The 20,830-nt window shown below is 39.1% G+C and overlaps 1 protein-coding gene across 7 annotated transcripts in view; it reads right to left on the reverse strand.

The window, feature by feature from the left end:
- The window catches only part of E(bx) (nucleosome-remodeling factor subunit NURF301 E(bx)), a 464,290-nt gene that overhangs the window by 289,723 nt on the left and 153,737 nt on the right, over positions 1–20,830 (reverse strand). For all 7 annotated transcript variants that reach the window (XM_068230140.1, XM_068230142.1, XM_068230143.1 and 4 more), the window contains 3 exons: positions 17,081–17,229; positions 9,854–9,998; positions 5,784–6,053 (listed from right to left, as the gene is read on the reverse strand). In XM_068230140.1, the coding sequence (XP_068086241.1) occupies positions 5,784–6,053; positions 9,854–9,998; positions 17,081–17,229 (564 nt within the window). The remainder of the gene's footprint in view (positions 1–5,783; positions 6,054–9,853; positions 9,999–17,080; positions 17,230–20,830) is intronic.

Below are 20,830 nucleotides of genomic sequence, written 5' to 3' on the forward strand. Positions count from 1 at the left end.
AGGTAGTGTGCATACCGGTATGATCGCGTGAACTGATTAGCTGTGCTACACGCCAACATTTCGGGTTGGTTTCTCGATCGCGGAGCACTTCAGCGCTCGTATCGTAATTGCTCTTGCATATGGACTGATCCGGGAGTATTCTATGGTACTTTAATTCTGAACAAAGAATTACATTATCCATATATTTGTGCTAAGCAATACCTGCTTAAATAGTGCGCACGCATGCAATTGAGCAAGTGCAGTTTTAACTTATTTTCCATTTATTGTAAGAGTGTCTTCTGCAAGGACGATTATGGAAGCCATCAATGTTATTCATTTATGTTATCACGCCATCCAGGGTTGTTACAAGTAATAACTCTCATTATTGTTCCGTACTGAAGATGACGTTAGGCATAGATATCAAGGATAATTTAATAAAAAACCACCTATTCAATACTTTCCACGTTTAATGTAGTTATTATCTACATGATTTTATGTAGACTTATTTAGGTCAGGTACATGTTTCACCCATTATTTTGGGCATCTTCAGCCTGTACACAACCTTGTAGGTTTTTTATTACATTATCCTTGATATCTATGCCTAATCCAGGGTTGTGTCATGGCTGAGGAAATCTCCTGACACAGCAGTTGTGCAGATGGTGTAAGAGCTGAAGACAACCAAGTTAAGTGGATATGTCAGTTTTTTTAAGCATGTGGGTAACATTTGAAGTCTGCTTAGTTTCACCAGTTTTTAGCGTAACATTAACGATAAATCTCAGCTTGCTTGAGCTGTCATTATATTGTCAATTAAGCAGTGGGAGATCCAGGGCAGCATGTATGCTAGTGCCCTTGTTTGTTTCATTGATTTATGGTTAGTTTAGTTATTGGAAAAAAGGGGTTGTAAAAAGGTTGAGTTAGGAATGTACACGCATGAATTTATTTTATCTTTCAGAGCATTCCGAGGTGCATGTGTTAAGTGTAAGGCAGGAAGGCAGTTTCATCATTAACGAGGCCAGGCCGCCTTCTTATTGTCGGATAGTTATCAGCAAAGACCGGTGTACCGGGCGAGTTGGCCGTGCGCGTAGAGGCGCGCGGCTGTGAGCTTGCATCCGGGAGATAGTAGGTTCGAATCCCACTATTGGCAGCCCTGATTTCCCATTTTCACACCAGGCAAATGCTGGGGCTGTACCTTAATTAAGGCCACGGCCGCTTCCTTCCAACTCCTAGGCCTTTCCTATCCCATCGTCGCCATAAGACCTATCTGTGTCGGTGCGACGTAAAGCCCCTAGCAAAAAAAAAAAAAAAAAAAAAAAAAAAGACCGGTGTAGGCTTCTTTTATTCTTATTTATGCGCGATTTCAGGTATATTTTCGCTGCCACAGGAACGCCAGGACGTCATCGTGTACTTAGGTTCTTTGAATAAGCAGAGACGACAGGAGATCGGGGAGGAAAACAGAGCAAGGGTTGAGAGAGGCTGATATTGACGGATGTATCATGCGGAGCTCAGATATGGATTTGAATGCCTGTGAACATGGCATGGAAGGGATATTATGAGGGAAAGCTGCTTTATACAAGGATGGGCCTGGATATGCCTGCAGAGTAAAGAGATACGAGTCGAGAATTGAACCCCCGAGCCGCTAAGACGGAAGGCCATGTGTGACGTCTTCCTTGAGAGCGATTTGTGCGGTATATATGTTGAAAGGTGAAGAAGAGATGTTTCTGTTGTCACAGAAGATTTTATAAACGGGAGAAATAATTAGTTTACGTAGTGTGGCAGCAGTATTTAAGAGAGAAACCTTCTTTTCTTGTGTGAGCAAGTCTGGCTGGGATAGCCGTGAAGGAAGCAATTACTTGGACCCAGCCTGTGTAAGGTGCATTCCGATTGCCTGGAGTCCTCTGCGAGGTAGTAAGAATGACGTTCCAGCTGTGTTCCGGTCCTATGAAAAGTGAAAGTCTCCACTTGTCCCAGGGGGTTGACCTGACAGCCTGGCGTGCCACTAATGACCTTGTTATGAAGAAGTGCTCTGACTGTATGTATATATTTTCTTTATATTGTGATTGTACTGTTATTTTACAGGAGTTGGGTTTGTTATTTTATGTACCAGCATCGGAGTGCCTTGTCGTGTTTGTCGTCAGTGTGTTGTGTCTTGACGAATTAATCTTTGTTTCTTAAATTTAGCCTGGAGCTAATTTCTCTTGAGGTATACAGCTTCAGGCTGGTTGTTTGCGACAGATCAGATCTGTCAGTAATTTTGTGTAGTATGTAAGTTAGGACCCCTGGATTTTCCCTTAGTGTGATGAATAATTTTGCATATGTAAATAGGTGTATATATGGATTGAAACTAGCGTGACCTCTTGTCGAAGCATAGCTGACGGACGATCGTAATCGAAATTCCCTTCAGGGAAATCAACATACTTGGCGGCGTTGCCTATAACTAAAGATGTAGATCAGGCCAAGATTTAATATTTTGTTCTTATAAATTGTTTGCTCGGCATTTGGACTGACCTATTTCAGTGATGTAATTTGTAATTGTTTCTAATGTGCACGGCACATTGCGTTTTATTATGACAGTTTGCGCCATGTTTTATTGTCTTTTCGTGGAATTTTGTTAGTATGAATAATAATTATGTGCTCTATTGAATAAATCCATTTTACCCCCTTTATCTGCCTTTTATTCTCAACAAATGCACCTGTTTTCCATTCATATACACCATTGGTGTTTACTTTATAGAAGTTAGATTTAATTTTCACCCATAGACCGCACAAACCACGAAGCTCTAACCAACTTAGCTTGGCATATGTCTTATTGTTGGATGGGAACGGTTCAGTATCGCCGATCTCAGCAGTGCATAGTTATGGGAGGGGACTATTTTGAAGGACAGTAAGGTCACTGTCGTGCATTGTTCATCTATGTTGATAGTACAGGACTATTCACCTAACTTTATTGTCACAGGTTGTAGGTTACAGGACACAGGATTAAATGATAATGTTATGGGTTTTTATGTCCCATTAACTACTTTTATGGTTCTTTATACGTGTGAGTAAAACTACCAACATGAGGTACCTGCAAATATCACCAGACCAAGGCAGGATCAAACCTACACAGTAGCTTAAAAGGATTTGTTTCTCACTTATTTGCTTTATATGAATGTAATTTGCAGATCATGCAAGAAAGAAGAAATAAAAGAACTTGAAATGCTTTAAAAAAGGGGGGGTGGGATCTTAAGAGCAATTTGTAAATACATCGTTTTGAAATGCTCCGTTGAGATATACAGGGACACTAACATTTCATCAGTCAGAATGCACTACTCGTGTACAAACTTAAAAAAATGATATGATCTCCTTAAATACAGAAATTAAGTACAGGAAAGACATTCACAACTATCAAACTAGGTCAGTAGATCAGATATACACTAGTCACGAGAATTTCAGTATTTAAGAATCCTGTTTTTAGATATTTATTATAAAAATACAGTAAAACCTCGTTAAATCGAAGTTGTTGGGACGCAAAAATTGGACTTCAAATTACGTGATTTTGAATTAACAGCCAACTCGTAATTCAGAAATGCCAACCCTTGCGGCATCAAAAAATATTCTAAGACCGGTTAGTGCTTGCAATTAACTATGATTTACACTCTAAACCTTTCAAATGCCACAGAAAAAAAACTATTTCCAAAATGTATTCAACAAGGTGCATTTACAGTATTAAAATAATGCACTTGGATAACTCATTGGCAAACAAATTTATGAAATGAAAAAACAAAAAAATGATTCAAAGACAAGGAGAAATCTATACTAGCTCCCCTGTGCAAGTGCTTTATTCATTGGATTAGTGCAGTATGCATTTTAGATGCCATTATGAACAGTGTAGATCCAACAGATGTGTAAGACAGAAATATTACCAGACAGTGTTGTATATCAAATCTCGACACTACTGACATCTGTATAACGATCATTGATCTACCTTTGATAATATAATGGAGCATGCTAGATTGTCCCGGTCAAAAGAGAAGACTCTCCAAAGGCAAAGCGCAAGTTAACTGAATGAGCAACGACTACTGGTAATGAGTTATTTTTTTTTGCTAGTTGCTTTACGTCGCATCGACACAGATAGGTCTTATGGCGACGATGGGACAGGGAAGGGCTAGGAGTGGGAAGGAAGCGGCCGTGGCCTTAATTAAGGCACAGCCCCAGCATTTGCCTGGTGTGAAAATGGGAAACTACGGAAAACCATTTTCAGGGCTGCCGACAGTGGGGTTCGAACCTACTATCTCCTGAATACTGGATACTGGCTGCACTTAAGCGACTGCAGCTATCGAGCTCGGTGGTAATGAGTTATTCCATCGCGCCTAGTAAGAAGCTTTCCATCACTCACCCCTGTGTTTTGACGTGGTCTGTACAAGAAGTAAGTATAAATAACCACCTAATCGATACTTTATTAATGCCTCAGGCAAATTGAATAAAATTAAAACTTACAGGACATGTTTCGACCACTTAGTGGTCCTCTTCAGCTGTATAAATAAAGAACTGGAAAGAAAAACATTATGACAATAAGCACAAATAAAAGTTCTTTGGAGACTCCTTTGATAAAAATGGAGGTCATCAGAATAGGTCATCTTGCCTCTCGTTCTTGTTTGGAAAAGATGTTTATTCTGCGCTGTCATAATGTTTTTCTTTCCAGCTGAAGAGGACCACCTAGTGGTCGAAACATGTCCTGTAAGTTTTAATTTTATTCAATTTGCCTGAGGCATTAATAAAGTCGATTAGGTGGTTATTTATACTTCTTGATTAAACATCGATACGGTCATGAAATGGACAAGTGGTCTGTACACACAATAATATACCTGCCAAATTTTAGAAATCAAAAATAGGAAGATTTTTCATTCTTGGATTTCATAGCATTTGTTGCGCCACAGTCTGAGTGATAAGGACAACATAAAAGGCATCTACAGTTACAAGGCGAACTGACCATTAAATTTAAAATCTTATACTAAGAAAAACAAAATGGTTACAAGAAAATGTAACATATGCAGAACAAAATGCATAATAGTTTCCTTTATTTGTAACATGAAAATTCAAAATTCAATTTTATAGGTATCTCTGAACACATGGAGATAACGTGTGCTATGTTTGGTGGCCATAATGTGAAGAGAAAAAACCAGAAACTGTCACCAACACAACTCTCTGAAATACATTCTACTCATTAAAATTATGAACTAAGAATGAATACAAATGCACTGAAATACACTAAACTACCACATACAAAACAGATCAATATGTCTCATACATTATTAACACGCGACTTTGACAGGGAAAAGCACAGACCCGCAAAGAAAGAAAAAGAAAACAGCACGTGGCCTATAACTACAACGAAACTACACACAGAAACGATGTTAACAGCGCAGAAACCACACAACAAGAAATTCAATTCTTCGTCGCGATTAACAGAGTCGTTAGCACGCGCTAGCCTCTCTTGCTTGCAAGACGATTGCCGTCCCGAATTCCCAGCTGTAAAACACACACGATACTGTAGGGAGTGGGAAATACAATACACGAAGGCGACGGACAATACACTCGCCAAATAAAGCATAAAATAAGTATGCTTGAAAATGAGGTTGCGCAAATTACACAAGCACACAATAATTTATCCTAGGGGAAGAGTTTTGACTATACTGGAGATTATATTGATCAAAAATAGGAAGAAGTAAAAATAAATCGGAAAATTGGAAGAAGAGTTAAAAAAACAGAAACTTTCCGGGTTAAATCAGAAGGGTTGCCAGGTATGCAATAACAAAACTGCTCACCTAGCTTATCTTCCTGCTTGCTGGCTTCAGAGGCTCCTTCTTCTGCCTGCTCCGACTTCACCTCCGTTTTTATGGCACCTTCTTTGCAGTCTTCAGCAGGTTCCTCCTTTATTTCAGTCTTTAAAATACCATCCTTGACGTCCTCTGACAAGGTAAAATCATCAGACTCCATCTTAATGCCAAGAGATTTAGCTTCATCGGCGGCACACTTTCTCTGAAGATACTTGTACGTGTTGGGATCAACAGCAAGTATTTTTATACTTCTCTGATCTGGAACAAAGTTACACATAACAGATTACAGCAGACTGGAAAAATGAAATGGCATATGGCTTTCAGTGCCAGGAGTGTCCAAGGACATGTTCGGCTCGCCAAGTGCAGGTCTTTTGATATGACACCCATAGGCGACCTGCGCGTCGTGATGAAGATGAAATGATGATGAAGACGACACATACACCCAGTCCTCGTGCCGGCGAAATTAACCATTGATGGTTAAAATTCCCGACCCTACCGGGAATCGAACCCGGGACCCCTGTGGCCAAAGGCCAGCACGCTAACCATTTAGCCACGGAGCCGGACAGCAGACTGGAAATTCACCATAACAACTGTGTAAATTCATTTTGAAAACTCCCCTCCTGCATCAAACGCGCAGTGACCCATGTTTCTCCTTTCATTGTTTTACATTTTAAATTTTATTATTACAGCTTCAAGTTGACTAGAAGCAGAGTAATTTTCAAGCAATATTTATTTAATCTTGTATATTCACACAATATATATTTAAAGTATCAATTTAAACACTAGTGAATTACATATATGGTTCCTGTATCACTGTACAATTAACAGTCACTATATCGTAATACTGATTTTATACTTCTTGTAAGCTGTAGCACAGTCAAGGGCAACATAAAGGCTACGTAGAAAAAAAAGTTCTATGTCATCTGTCTTCCACCGCAACATTCAGAACATGAGAAGATTTCAAAAAATGCTCCTTTGCTAACAGCAGATTTATTGCTTAGTGGTTATTTACAGTGAGGTCACATTAATTGGTTTCACGATACTGTGTCCAGAAAAACAATTTTGATTTCGACTATCAAAGTCAGGCTTACACACTACAATGACTGGCAAAACTTCGTAAAAACTTAATCAGACAAAAAATAAACCAACATTCACGGACAATTTAAGTTTAAGGAAGTCAAGAAAACATGAATTCTACAATAAATCATAAATGCTACTCCATCAGGCACTCTTCAATACAGAGTGCGAGGCGCTGTTTTTATTGCACCAGCGCAAAATAAAGATCTTTTAAGTTTCAAAAGCTTTTGAGATACCAGAGTGGAAGCTACTGATGGATTATATCAACATAATGTATCATTTCTCCCACAAGTAATAAAATTTCTTCACTTTTTCTTAAGCATTATTTTGATGAGTATAGATGTCTGTTAACGCAGAAGAAGTTGCGAGAAAGACCACATTAATCAAGAAGGACGAAGCATTCATTATTCCTTTCATGTTATTGGTGTATCTTTTTGAATGTTCACTAGCCTCTGAGACGATTTCGTGAACTATGTACATATAAGGAATGGTATAGATCAGGATGTCAGTGACTGACAGGTTCCTGCTCCTTCAGGTCTTGTAAGATCGTCCAATAACCGTGGTCCAGACTGGAAATAATCTCAAGGAGATAACAAACGTTACTGGAAGTGAGAGAGCTGTACGATGAAGAATTCTGGAAGCTAATTTGAGGTCAAGAAGACCCTTCCCTCCTGTGCAGGGCAATTACAATTTACGCATAAATACTAGGGCAGGACTGTGGACCAGTGGTTAAGGGTCCTAGCTGGACCAGCGAGGGGAGGCAGTACAGGACTACATCAAGAGAAAGTCAAACATCTCAACAATTACCACGAAGTATACACAAAATTTTAACATAAATGTTTTTAAACTTCATAATAATAATCAATTCATAATAATTACAACAATAATAATAATAATACAAATTAAATGGCATATGGCTTTTAGTGCCAGGAGTATCAAAGGGACAAGTTTGGCTGGCCACATGCAGGTCTTTTGATTTGACGCCCACAGACGACCTGAAATTATGACGACACATACACCCAGTCAACGTACCCGCGGAATGAACCAATTACGGTTAAAATCCCCAACCCTACCGGAAATCAAACCCGGGACCCCTGTGACGAAAGGCCAGCCCACTAACAATTCAGCCATGGAGCCGGAAATAAATAATAATAATAATAATAATAATAATAATAATAATAATAATAATAATAATAATAATAATAATAATAATAATAATAATAATAAAAATAATAATAATAATACGTATATATGTCCAATCCTTGTCCTGCATCTCTATGAGGTCGCGCATGAAGTGAGATGAATCTTCGTACCGAGTTTTAATGAGGTTAAATGACTGAGATGATGTATGAGAGTAGGAAGGGGAATTCCAGTGCAGACACATAGCCTACTCCTGTTGAATAACGTAAAAGGATGTGCTCAAGGCTTAACATCCCCATTTGATGCAAGAATCACCATCAACAACATCATATGTCCTCACTTCATCTGAAGACTGCGTAGAGGTTTGGAACTGAACCCAAGCCCACCCCTCACTCAATACTGCAGTCCAGTCCATCTTGAAATTTCTACGGTTGTTCGTTATTAAACCATTCCACCTTGTCGTCTTTCCTCACACTAATAACGTGTGTTTCCACCCCTGGCAATGGCGACAGACTCCAAGCACTGTGGCATGCTGGATTATGACGTCGGAGATTTTCCCAAGCATATCACGTAGGAGCTCAGTCGATGCCTTCAATACTCCACATTCCATTTAAATTTACAGAAACAAATGACTAATTTTGAAGCATGTAAATTTTATTTTACTGGAAAATGACTATTAGCATCAAGTTTATGATCAAATCAAATAAAAATCTCTTTATTTGCAAATGAAGTGTCTACCTCAGTGGCAAATGGTACACTAAAATACATTACTGTCAAGCACTAAATATTAAATTAACAAGAGAAGAAAATTTTCCTATAATACAAAATTATACAATTTACGCTAACAATTTTTTCTATTAAACACACAGCTCATCCTTAATAAATTTATATTGTTTACAAAATTCTACGTATAATATCTCCTGTACTACTTACAAAAATAGTCAACTGATATACAGTATGTGGAATTACTTCAAATGATACTATACAACTGGTATAAGATTAAACTTTACATTCCTTCTTTTTTTTTTTGCCCATTCTGGAACCTAAGTAGCATACCGACCTGCTGTGTCTTAACCAGAGCCCCTTTTGCCACCACTTTTCAGAGTTCCTGAAGGGCCTTCACAGCTACCGTAGCGGTCCCAGGGCCCTCGAAGTCCCCACTGTACTTCACCCCTACAGGCAGCAGGCAGTCCCCTACTTTGGCTGTCCAAACTCCTTAGACGAGGGGATGGAATTAATTTATTCACACACATTTTTTTATTAATATAACCTGCACTGGTCAAATGCCCTCTAACACTTCATTTATTTTCTCTGTTGCTGTTTATTCTCTTCTTAAATATCTGTACAGATTTTGGAAAAGGATCAAACACTACTCCTGGAAAACTGTTCCACTCCTTCACACCCTTCCCAATGAATGAAAATCTACCCCAATCGCTTCTGCTAAAATTCCTTCTAATTTTATATTTGTGATCTGTCCTGCCGATACAATTATTTTCCAACTGAAGCCTCTAACGGATATCTCCCCATGCTTCTCTTGTATAGGCTCTATATTATCCTATAAGTCTAGTTTTCTCCCTTCTCTTACTAAAGTTTCCCACCCAAGTTCCTTTAACATTTCTCATACACTACTCTTTCTTCCGAAATCCCCTGTTACAAATCTTGCTGCTTTCCTCTGCACACTATCTATTTCTTTTATTAGGTATTCTTGGTGAGGATCCCAAACACTGTTTGCATATTTTGCATATGATGATCCTTGTAAGTTTCATTACAGTAAGTCTGGTCAAAGTTCACCAAACTTCAGGGTATTTAAACAGCTTCACGACATAACAAAGTAAACATACCTCTCACTTGAACCATTATCTTCTGAGGTCCAGCACGCAGTCCTATCTTGTGACAGTCCTGTATCCTGAATTTGCGCGTCGTCGACAGCCACAGCCAACCCCACTGACCATGGATACGGTATTCTTCACCCTTCTGCTTCCATGCCTGAACAACAAAGAAAATTAATTGGTGAAGGAGAATGGACTTCAGGACTATAACTAAGAAAGACCTGTGAAGTTTGGGTGATCAGCCCACAAACCAGATTCATGCCAGTGTTTTCATGTTTTCAACAATAGGAACACAAAAAACAAAATAAACAAATGACAGGTCAGTGTGGGGTGAGAAAGCAACAAAAAGACTATCTCACACCTTCAAATAGAAATGCTCTCTCCAAGCCAATCCTACAACCTTGCTTCTCAGCCCCGACGAGCTCGATTTTGCTTCCCAGCCTCATCGCGAGAGTTGAGAAACCATTTTGACACACCTTCAGAAGTGCAAGATAAAAAAGCCAGGTAAATACAAAAAAAGGAAGAGACAAAACCAAAAGGATGAATAGGGGTGGTACAAGACATGGAACACAGACCTCGTACTGAAACTATCAGAAGCAAACAAACAACTGACAACATAGCCTATCGGTGAGTGTTGATGCTTGCAAGTATGGTAAATCTTTCCCAAACTCTCGCCAGCACAGGAACTGCTGTTTAATGTTCATTTGGCACTGGGGATGTACCTAGTTCTTGGCGACGGGTAACAATTTAACTTGGTTCCCAGTACAATCTTAGGTGCTGAAGGGGAGGGACATTGATTGGGTGCGCTGTTTAATTATTCAGGGTCAGTTGCTATGGTAATTAATAAATTCTTCATTGCTATGGTAATCAACAAGTTATTGTCAAATATGGATGTTGTTCTGTGCGGAAGTTGCTAAGTGAAAATTACTGATTTCAATGATTTCAAGAGTAATTTTGAAAATTTGTCCTTTTGTACTAATCAAGGCCTGCTAACTAGGGAAAGGAAATGTGAGAACTGTGGGCATAGCACCAAACTCAGTGTTTGGCAAAGGAGCAAATTACTTTTAGGTGCACTCCAATAAGGTATGCTCAATTTTGGTACAAATCTTCTTCCTATGCCTGTTATACTTTGTTTATGCGTGTGTATGAAATAATTTTTCAGCATTCGTCTAGCCTGGACCAAACATTATGAATACCCCTGGAGCCCCAGACGCACTCGCAGTAGAACACAACAAGCCTTCAGACACATTGGCACAAGACCTCCACAACAACTATAACAACAACCACAAACAAACATAGACGAGAGAGGTGTTGCCACCAACTGTTTCTAAATTCAAACTCAAGACCTGCAGTTTACTATATTAAAACTCACCAGAGTACATCACAAGTTGGAATATATAACACAATAAAATTTCTTCATGACAAAGGTCCATATCAATATGACGCATACCAGTTTCAGAACATTCTCGAAAATTACCTCACACAGCTAAAATCAACATAACATAGAAGCAAAGGAACCACACAGAAGATAGAAGAATGGAATCTATGTAACATGAACTGAAAAATTTTAACAAGTGTCTACCTATACATACCAAATTTTAATGTGTTAAAACTTTTTAAGTGTTTTATATTGTGGCCCATATGGTTTAATATGTTCTACATACTCATGTTCTAACTTATTGTAACTTTTTACCTTAACTACAGATATTTTAATTCCATGCTACTGTATACATTTCCATCCCCCATTAGACATCCGGATGTCTAATACAATAACAACTTGTGAATTGTCTAATGGCTGGAAACAAATCATGTACTAGCTGATGATGGCCGTTAAGAGCCGAAACCGGTACTAGTTTAATCTATTTAAAATAAATTGTGTATTGATTGGTGGAAAAACACATTTCTTATCTATACTTTGAATCTGTCAATACAGAAAATAAAATTTATAAATAATAAAAATTTAGCCAAATCGATCTCTCACCAATTCGATTTAGTATCTCTTCATTCGTGATTCGATCTATCCATCTCACCTTCCGCATTCTTCTGTAACACCACATTTCAAAAGCTTCTATTCTCTTCCTTTCTGAGCTAGTTTCGTCCATTTTTCACTTCCATACAATGCCACGCTCCACACGAAAGTCTTCAAAAACATCTTTCTAATTCCGATATCAACGTTTGAATTAGGCAAATTTCTTTTCTTAAGAAGGCTCTTCCTTGCTTGTGTTAGTCTGCATTTTATGTCCTCCTTACTTCTACCATCATTAGTTATTTTACTACCCAAGTAACAATATTCATCTACTTCTTTTAAGACTTCCTTCGACTGCACTCCATTACTTTTGTTTTGGACTTATTTATTTTCATCTTGTACTCCTTACCCAAGACTTCATCCATACCATTCAGCAACTTCGAGATCTTCTGCAGTTTCAGATAAAATAACAATATCATCGGCAAATCTCAAGGTTTTGATTTCCTCTCCTTGGACTGTGATTCCCTTTCCAAATTTCTCTTTGATTTCCTTTACTGCCTGTTCTATGTAAACATTGAAAAGGAGAGGGGACAAACTGCAGCCTTGTCCCACTCCTTTCTGGATTGCTGCTTCTTTTTCAAAGCCCTCGATTCTTATCACTGCAGACTGATTTTTATACAGATTGTAGATGATTCTTCGTTCTCGGTATATGATCCCTATCATCCTCAGAATCATAAATAGCTTGGTCCAATCAACATTATCGAATGCCTTTTCTAGATCTACGAATGCCATGTACGTGGGCTTGTCCTTCTTGATTCGATCCTCTAAGATCAGACGTAAAGTCAGGATTGCTTCACGTGTTCCTACATTTCTTCTGAAGCCAAATTGATTTTCTCCCAATTCAGCTTTAACTTGTTTTTCCATTCTTCTGTAAATAATATGTGTTAAAATTCTGCAGGCATGAGATACTAAACTAACGGTGCGGTAGTTTTCACACCTGTCAGCACCAGCTTTCTTGGGAATAGGTATAACAACATTCTGCCGAAAATCGGATGGGACTTCTCCTGTCTCATACATCTTACACACTAAATGAAAAAACCTTGCCATGCTGGTTTCTCCTAAGGCAGTCAGTAATTAAGAGGGAATGTCATCAATTCCAGGTGCCTTGTTCCTATTTAGGTCGCTCACAGCTCTGTCAAACTCTGACCTCAAAATTGGGTCTCCCATTTCATCAGCATCAACAGCCTCTTCATGTTCCAGAACCAAATTATCTACATCTTTACCTTGATACATCTTTTGGATATGTTCCTGCCATCTTTCTGCTTCGTCTTCTTTCCCTAGAAGTGGCTTTCCATCTGAGCTCTTAATATTCATACACCTAGATTTCCTTTCTCCAAAGGTTTCCTTGATTTTCCTGTACGGAGCATCTACCTTTCCCAGGACCATACAGCCTTCGACATCCTTGCACTTCTCCTTCAGCCATTCTTCCTTAGCTATCTTGCACTTTCTATCCACTTGATTCTTTAATCGCCTGTATTCTTTTCTGCCCTCTTAAGTTCTAGCAATCTTGTATTTACGTCGTTCATCAATCAGGTCAAGTATTTCTCGAGTTATCCTCTGATCTTAGTTGATCTTTTCTTCCTTCCTAACATTTCTTCAGCAGCCCTACTGACTTCATTTTTCATGACTCTCCACTCTTCCTCTATAGTGTTTCCTTCAGCCTTTTCATTTAGTCCTTGTGCAACATGTTCCTTGAAACAATCCCTCACTCACTTTTCTTTCAACTTGTCTAGATCCCATCTTTTTGCATTATTTCCTTTCTTCAATTTCTTCAACTTCAGATGGCATTTCATGACCAACAAGTTGTGGTCAGAGTCCACGTCTGCTCCTGGGAAAGTTTTGCAATCCAACACCTGGTATCTGAATCTCTGCCTGACCATAATGAAGACTATTTGATACCTTCCAGTGTCTCCAGGTTTCGTCCACATATACAGCTGTCATTTGTGGTGTTTGAACCAAGTACTGGCAAGGACTAAATTATGATCAGTGCAGATTTCAACCAGCCGACTTGCTGTTTCATTCCTTTGTCCCAATCCGAATTCTCCTACTGTATTACCTTCTCTTCCTTGGCCTACCACTGCATTCCCGTCTCCCATCACAATTAGATTCTCATCACCTTTTACATACTGTATTAAATCGTCGATCTCTTCACATATTCTTTCGATTTCCTCATCATCCGCTGAACTAGTAGGCATATAGACCTGCACTATTGTGGTGGGCATTGGTTTGGTGTCTGTCTTGACGACAATAATTCTTTCACTATGCTGGTCGCAGTAGCTTACCCGCTGCCCTATTTTCTTATTCATTATTACACCAACTCCTGCATTTCCTCTGTTTGATTTTGTGCTGATAATTTGTTAGTCGCCTGACCAAACATCCTGTTCGTCCCGTCAACGTACTTTACTTATACCAACTACATCTAACTCTTGTCTATCCATCTCCCTTTTCAGATTCTCTAACCTACCACAACGGTTCAAACTTCTAACATTCCACGCTCTGACTCGCAGAATGTCAATATCCATCTTCCTGATGACCGTCCCCTCTCGTGTAGTCCCCACCCGGAGATCCGAATGAGGGACTAATTTACCTCCGGAATATTTTATCCGGAAGGAAGCCATCATCAGTACATTATTCATACAAAGAGAACTGCATGCCCTCGGGAAGTAGTTACAGCTGTAGTTTCCCGTTGCTTTCAGCCATGTAGCAGCATCAACACAGCTAAGCCACGTTGAGTGATTACAAGGCCATATCAGTCAATCATCTAGACTGTCACCCTTGCAACTTCCGAAAGGCTGCTACACCCCCTTTCGATGAACCATTCCTTAGTCTGGTCTCTCAACAGATACCCATCCGATATGGTTGCACCTGCGGCTCGGTTATCTTCTTCATTGGGACACGCAAGCTTCCCCACTGCGGCAAGGTCACATGGATTACATAAAATCAGCTTCATGGTCCGTATCGCACTTCAAGAGATTCACAATTAAGTATTTATTTATTTTCCACCTAGTCGACTAGGTGGAAAATAAATAAATACTTAATTGTGAAGGTCACATGGTTCGCAGGGAAGGCCATGATTATTATGTTATTTATACGGGTGAACGTTTCGTCAAGATTTACTGCAAGCAGAAACGAGCTCGTCGGGGTCGGGGGCTGAGAAAAACTGTGATTGATGAGGAAAGGAGTCCACATATGAGAAGATGTCTTCATGTTTGTTCCTTTTTCTCGCTCTTTTCTTATGCTCACCTATCATTATATCTTTGTATTTATTTCTCAACTTTTCATCTTTACATATCTAATAGCCAACATCTGTCATGCATATCGTTGCATTCACTTGTCCCCATAGTTTCTAACCCATTTACCTCTTTTTCACACCCACTCACCTCTTTTCCACGCTAACAGAAGAATAAGAAGTACCTTAAATTGGGTTTTATTCATTTTTCTCTTCTTCCGATAAATTTCACCAGCAGCAGCACCATGTCATAATTGTAGTTCCCTCTGTCAATCAATCAATGGTAGAGTGACTGCCTCCAGATCTCAAAATCACACGTATGAACCCAGTAGAAGTAGTCACATTTTAATTATGTAGGAGCTGTTTTGCATTTTTAAAGAAGCGTAATGGGATCTCTCTTCAATCAATCTGTCACTCTTACCGCTTACAAGGTCTTCCAGAGGGAGACTCCCAGGAACATTATACATAACCTGCAGTTCACAGAGACTGTTGGCCTTCTTCAACTTATCCAAGTATTCTTTTGCAGAGATATTCCACAATGCCGCCCCTGCAAATCACATAACATTGCCACGGTGGAGAGGTCTGTGCGTCTGTGTGTGAAGCAGATAGTCGAGCCGTAGGTGTAACCATATACGGGTGAGAGATTCGTCAAGATTTACCGCAAGCAGAAACGAGCACGTCGGGGTCGGGGGCTGAGAAAAACTGTGATTGATGAGGAAAAGAGTCCACATATGTTTGTTCCTTTTTCCTCGCTCTTTTCTTATGCTCACCTGTCATTATATCAGTCGAGAGACCAGACTAAGAAATGGTTTACCGAAAGGGGGGTACCAGCCTTTTGGAAGTTGCTAGGGCAGAGTGTAAATGATTGAATGATTCTGATAACTGACACCCCCCCCCCAAGAGAGAGAGAGAGAGAGAGAGAGAGAGCACAACTGGAACATAACTGAATTGACGATGCTGCATAAAAGCAGTATACAGTATCTGGCAGCAGTAGTTTCGGGTATGGGTATTGTTTACATCCCAACATACAAAAATCTGGAAGTTGTATTTTGCTGCCCATTCATTTGGCAAATTTGTTCCCACCAATACTGAAAAGGGTGCTGTGTATATACTGCATCATTTACGTGACATTAGTTTAAGTGGACATCATGTGTTTAGGATGGCCAGTGCAAGTCCTAAAGGAAAGCTCCACATTATTGAAGAGATACAAGCTAACTGGCACTTGCGCTGCAAGGGGAAAGTGAAATTTGGACGAGAGTTCCACATGCGGGTGGAGGAAAAATATAGCCCATCTTGAACAGACTTGGATTTCACGGACAAAAAGCAAAGTTTCCAGAAATAAAAAACTAGATATGCGAATGTGCGACTGAAATGATCCAGTCTGAAGCTGCTCAAATACATCAGCCTCACATCGGTAGATTTACTGGTACGTAAAAGAACTCCTGCAGGACTAAATTCCAGCACATCAGCGTCTCCAAAAACTCAAGTAGTTAGTGGGACATAAGGCAAAATAACATGTATGTTGTATGTTGGGTATTCAGCCCAAAGGCTGGTTTCATCCTCTGCAGTTCTGCCAACAACTGTCATAAAGAGGCTAGGCATCACTGAAGAGGCGTACTAAAAAATATATTAGATCCAGTTTGGATATGCTATCAACAGTGAAATGTTTAGTTCCGTCTACGAAGGGGTACAAAAGCCAGTATATTCTACAACAATGGTTGCATTATCGCATATGAAATTGGTAACTGAAGTGCAAAATGTTTACACCAACACAATAAAACATAAAGTAATGTCGGTAATGTGATTTTATTATTCATGGATTTATTTGAAACGTTTTACTCGGCCTGAGTCCAATGCGATACAGGGCTACATCGGTTTGCAAGCCCTCCCCATCAACAGAAATTTTATTTTATACTAGACAAAGAATATGGGGAGACTTCATCACTACACTGCATTCTTATCACAAAGACAACAGTCTCCTAACCTGGTGCTTCAAGCCAAGGGTGTACTTGATGAAGTTGTAAGTCAACTTATTCCTCTCCTCCTCCTCTTCCTTGTCCTTCTTGTCCTTCTTCTCTTGTCTCTTACGTTCTTCCCTCTCGGTAGCAGTCAGCCTCTGAAGTTTAACATGACCTGCAAGGTTCAAAGCATTTGTTAGTAAATCGTCAATGGTTAAAAATCCATAATATAAAACACGTCTTCCCTACAACTTTTATAGAATATTTTTTTATGCCAACGGGAAATGTTTGTTATTTGTAACATCTGAAACTCCAAAATTCAGCTGTGTGTATCACTTCAGCATTCATTTTGCAGATAATTAGTCACATAACAAATCTTTGTTTAAAAAAATAAAAATAAAAAGACAAACAAAACAACTCTCTTGGGTTGCTGACTATGGTCAGAGGTTCAAGGTCAGATGGTATTCCTAACGTCAAATGTGTTTTAAGAAGGAAAATGGAGCAGAATTTTAAACTCAAGTCATCTTAGCCAGTGATAACATCGGTCTCCCATTCAGCGAGTGAAAACTAAAATCACTACTCAGAGAGGTAGTAAGTTCTATTTACAAGTTCACATTCTACACAGTTTGTACTCGCAATCGTGGTCAAACACAAAGCCTCCTAGCGAGCTTCTCATAGCACAGTGTCGTTCCAGAACAGTTCACTATACAGCTCGTAGCAATTCCCATAATCAACTGATGCAGTCCTCACAGACATGTCACCAATTTGTGACTGTGTCGTAAATCACTCACAGCTGACTCCAGAGTGGCCGACCAGCATCAGCTCTGCCCAGGCCAGCAGAAGATTCTCATAGTTCCCATTTACAGATAATTCTGGGCACATTCTGCATTGTTAACCAGTTCCAGCTTCCCTTCCACGAACCTCAAAAATTCACTAGCGGTACCGTTTTGCTCACTGCTGGCCGAGAGCACATTCATGCCTCTAGCAACCACTGTACCTTTTGCGTTCCCCGCACACTCTCAGTCCACACTGTCACATTACCAACAAGTTCACAACAGTTTTAAATACAGTAAAACCTCGATTATACGTTCCTGGAAACGTTTTCCCGTATTATTCGTTCAAATTACGTGGTCCCGCAAGCATCCTAATTAAATCAAGTAGTAAAAATCCTGCATTATCCGTTCCTCGAAGAAACGATTTCCCGGATCACCTGTCCAGAAATTTCAGTCCCATCAATACTAAATCCTCGATCACGCATTTTTCAAGACACAGCATCTCACGAAAGGACGGCTACGGCATACTTACAGATCTTGGTGTTAACGTCTCGTCATTGCAGTAATTTGAGGAAGTACTGTACTGGAAAAGCGATCGGCGGCGAACTTGCATAAGGGACCATCTTAGCACCGCGTTCGGGTGGTATTGTTTAGAGAATCCCTGGAAATCATAAAGCAGAGAGTGTCCAAAACAATTGGAAGGAGAAAGAGCACATTTCGACAGCTCTACCTGAAGACGGAAGCAATTTCGTCAAATGCTCGTACTTGCAAAGCGTCTACATTATGTCCAGGGTTAGATGTTATATTTTTATTTTTTTACTTTTTTCGAGTGTATCGCCGAACAGGTTTTCAGCATTTCCCTCAGGGCACTGTATAGTCACTGGGCTTTCAGGCAGGAATCTAAATGGCTCCTTCTTAAGAAACACAAATTTACAGTAGTATTTTAATATTATCGTACACGATTATGTTAATCGAAATCAGAACAGATGTTGCAGCTTAACATACATAAAGCCATGGGAGGTTTTGGGATTGCCTAATACCGTTTTCGTCCTAATATAAGGCTGGGAATTTCACGTTTTTGTGTTAGAATGTTGTAAAAACCGCAGTCGTTTTATTTGCACACGTTACATTTAAAGCTTTGTATCATTTTGCACTCGTACCGACTTGCACAGCGAGCGCGCTTTCCAGCTGAAGACAAGATCGCGAATAATCGTAATTTTGGAAGTGTTAATGATATTTTTTTCTCCTTCCAATTTGATTGTGATTAGTGACAGCCAGAATTGAATTTAAGGCAAAACTATAGTAAAGGGGCCTCAAGGATTAGTAACATGAGCCACAACTAGGTAGCGCACGCGAGTTTGAGTCGTACTAGTAGTGCTGGGAAGGAGTGCCGAGAGGAACAACAATGCTACCAACTGTCATTTGGGGACCCTTTCTAACCTATAGTATTTCTTGCATTTTACAACTACCAAATGACCTTTTTTCTTGCTGTGCGGACAGTATTCACCGTGGCAATAGAAAAGAACCTCTCGAAGGGAGTGTGGCCCCGAAGGGCCCACTGTTCTCATGACAGAGATTGGCCTGGATATGCAATAATACATAAAAACTGATCAATAACCTTAATTCATAATTTTTTTCTTCTGCAATGGTTGGCAACAAAATCTCAACCTCATCCTAGGTGATACGAATTCTTATAATTTTGTTAAATACCACCTATTCAATACAATAATAACATAATAAAAACATATTTATTAAGTTGTTGATATGGTACATGTTTAGCTCCTTTTTCATGAGCATCATCCAGTGTTGCCAACTTAGCGGATTTTTCACTAAATTTGGCAGAATTAGAAGACTATCGGCAGAGAAAAATATCATTTAGTGGACAGCGGATTTTTTGGCGGAATTCTAGATTTATTATAGATTTATTATAGTGTTTTATCAATTTTACGTTTTTTAAAAATTTGTACTCCAGTCTGTCTCCCAGTTATTCCGCATTTCTTATAATGAGCTAGTAATCACATGAGGAAAACGTGTTATTTGGATTAGATGTTATGAGATCATGGTATCATAAATTTGTAATGAGTGGGGAAAGGGTACTTATCTCTTAGTTAACGAATGACGACAGATAATGAAACTGTGAGAGAGTAGCATTTATATTTATGCTATGAAGGAAGACTGTTTAATAAACTGGTCTGTTTTGTGTGTGGCCCTCGAGGTAGGGGATTCACCTAGTTTGCACCTGGCACCAAAACGCCTACAAGTTTTAGCCCGCCGGCTCGCAGGCAGGGGGTTAATCCCAGTGAAACTCACAGATCATGTGAGTGCAGACATTTACTTTTATTATTATTATTATTATTATTGCTGTTGTCATTATTATTATTACTAATTTTTATTGCTCAGTATTTGAGACCGGATTTCTTAGCTGAATTTTAGCGGACTTTTAGTAGTATTTAGCGGATCTTGAAAATATAAGTTGGCAACACTGGCATCATCAGCGAATTATCATTTACTTAAGGTTATATAAGATCATGAATCTATTTTATTGGATTAAATTATGCTCGTAAACCTGACTGACAAATCTTATAATATTTTACAACTCATATAACAATAAAATTATGTCTTTAAGTTAAAACATAAATGTCTAAAATCTATCTAAGTTTAACATTTTATTGACGAAACTCATCTGGTGAACATCCTTTAAAATTATTTTTAAAAACCTTTTGAGATCTGGCTAATTTGTAATGATTCAATGTGCTTGACTTGTATGATTGTTGTTGAAACTTCGTTAACTATATAAACAATTTTCTACAGTTGATAATTGCCTGTTATGAACATTTAACTTGTTCTCGAAGTTGCTGGAGTAACATTTGTACAAAATGTATTGGCATTAATTTTATGTTGTCAATACGAGAATATTGTTTATGAACAAACTTGTTGGTGAATAAACACTTTCTAATGTGAGGTAGAATTTGAATGGTTCTCGTATGTTCCAAATTGGGCTTG

Source organism: Anabrus simplex, chromosome 13 (genome assembly GCF_040414725.1).
Source record: "Anabrus simplex isolate iqAnaSimp1 chromosome 13, ASM4041472v1, whole genome shotgun sequence".
Taxonomy (NCBI): domain Eukaryota; kingdom Metazoa; phylum Arthropoda; class Insecta; order Orthoptera; family Tettigoniidae; genus Anabrus; species Anabrus simplex.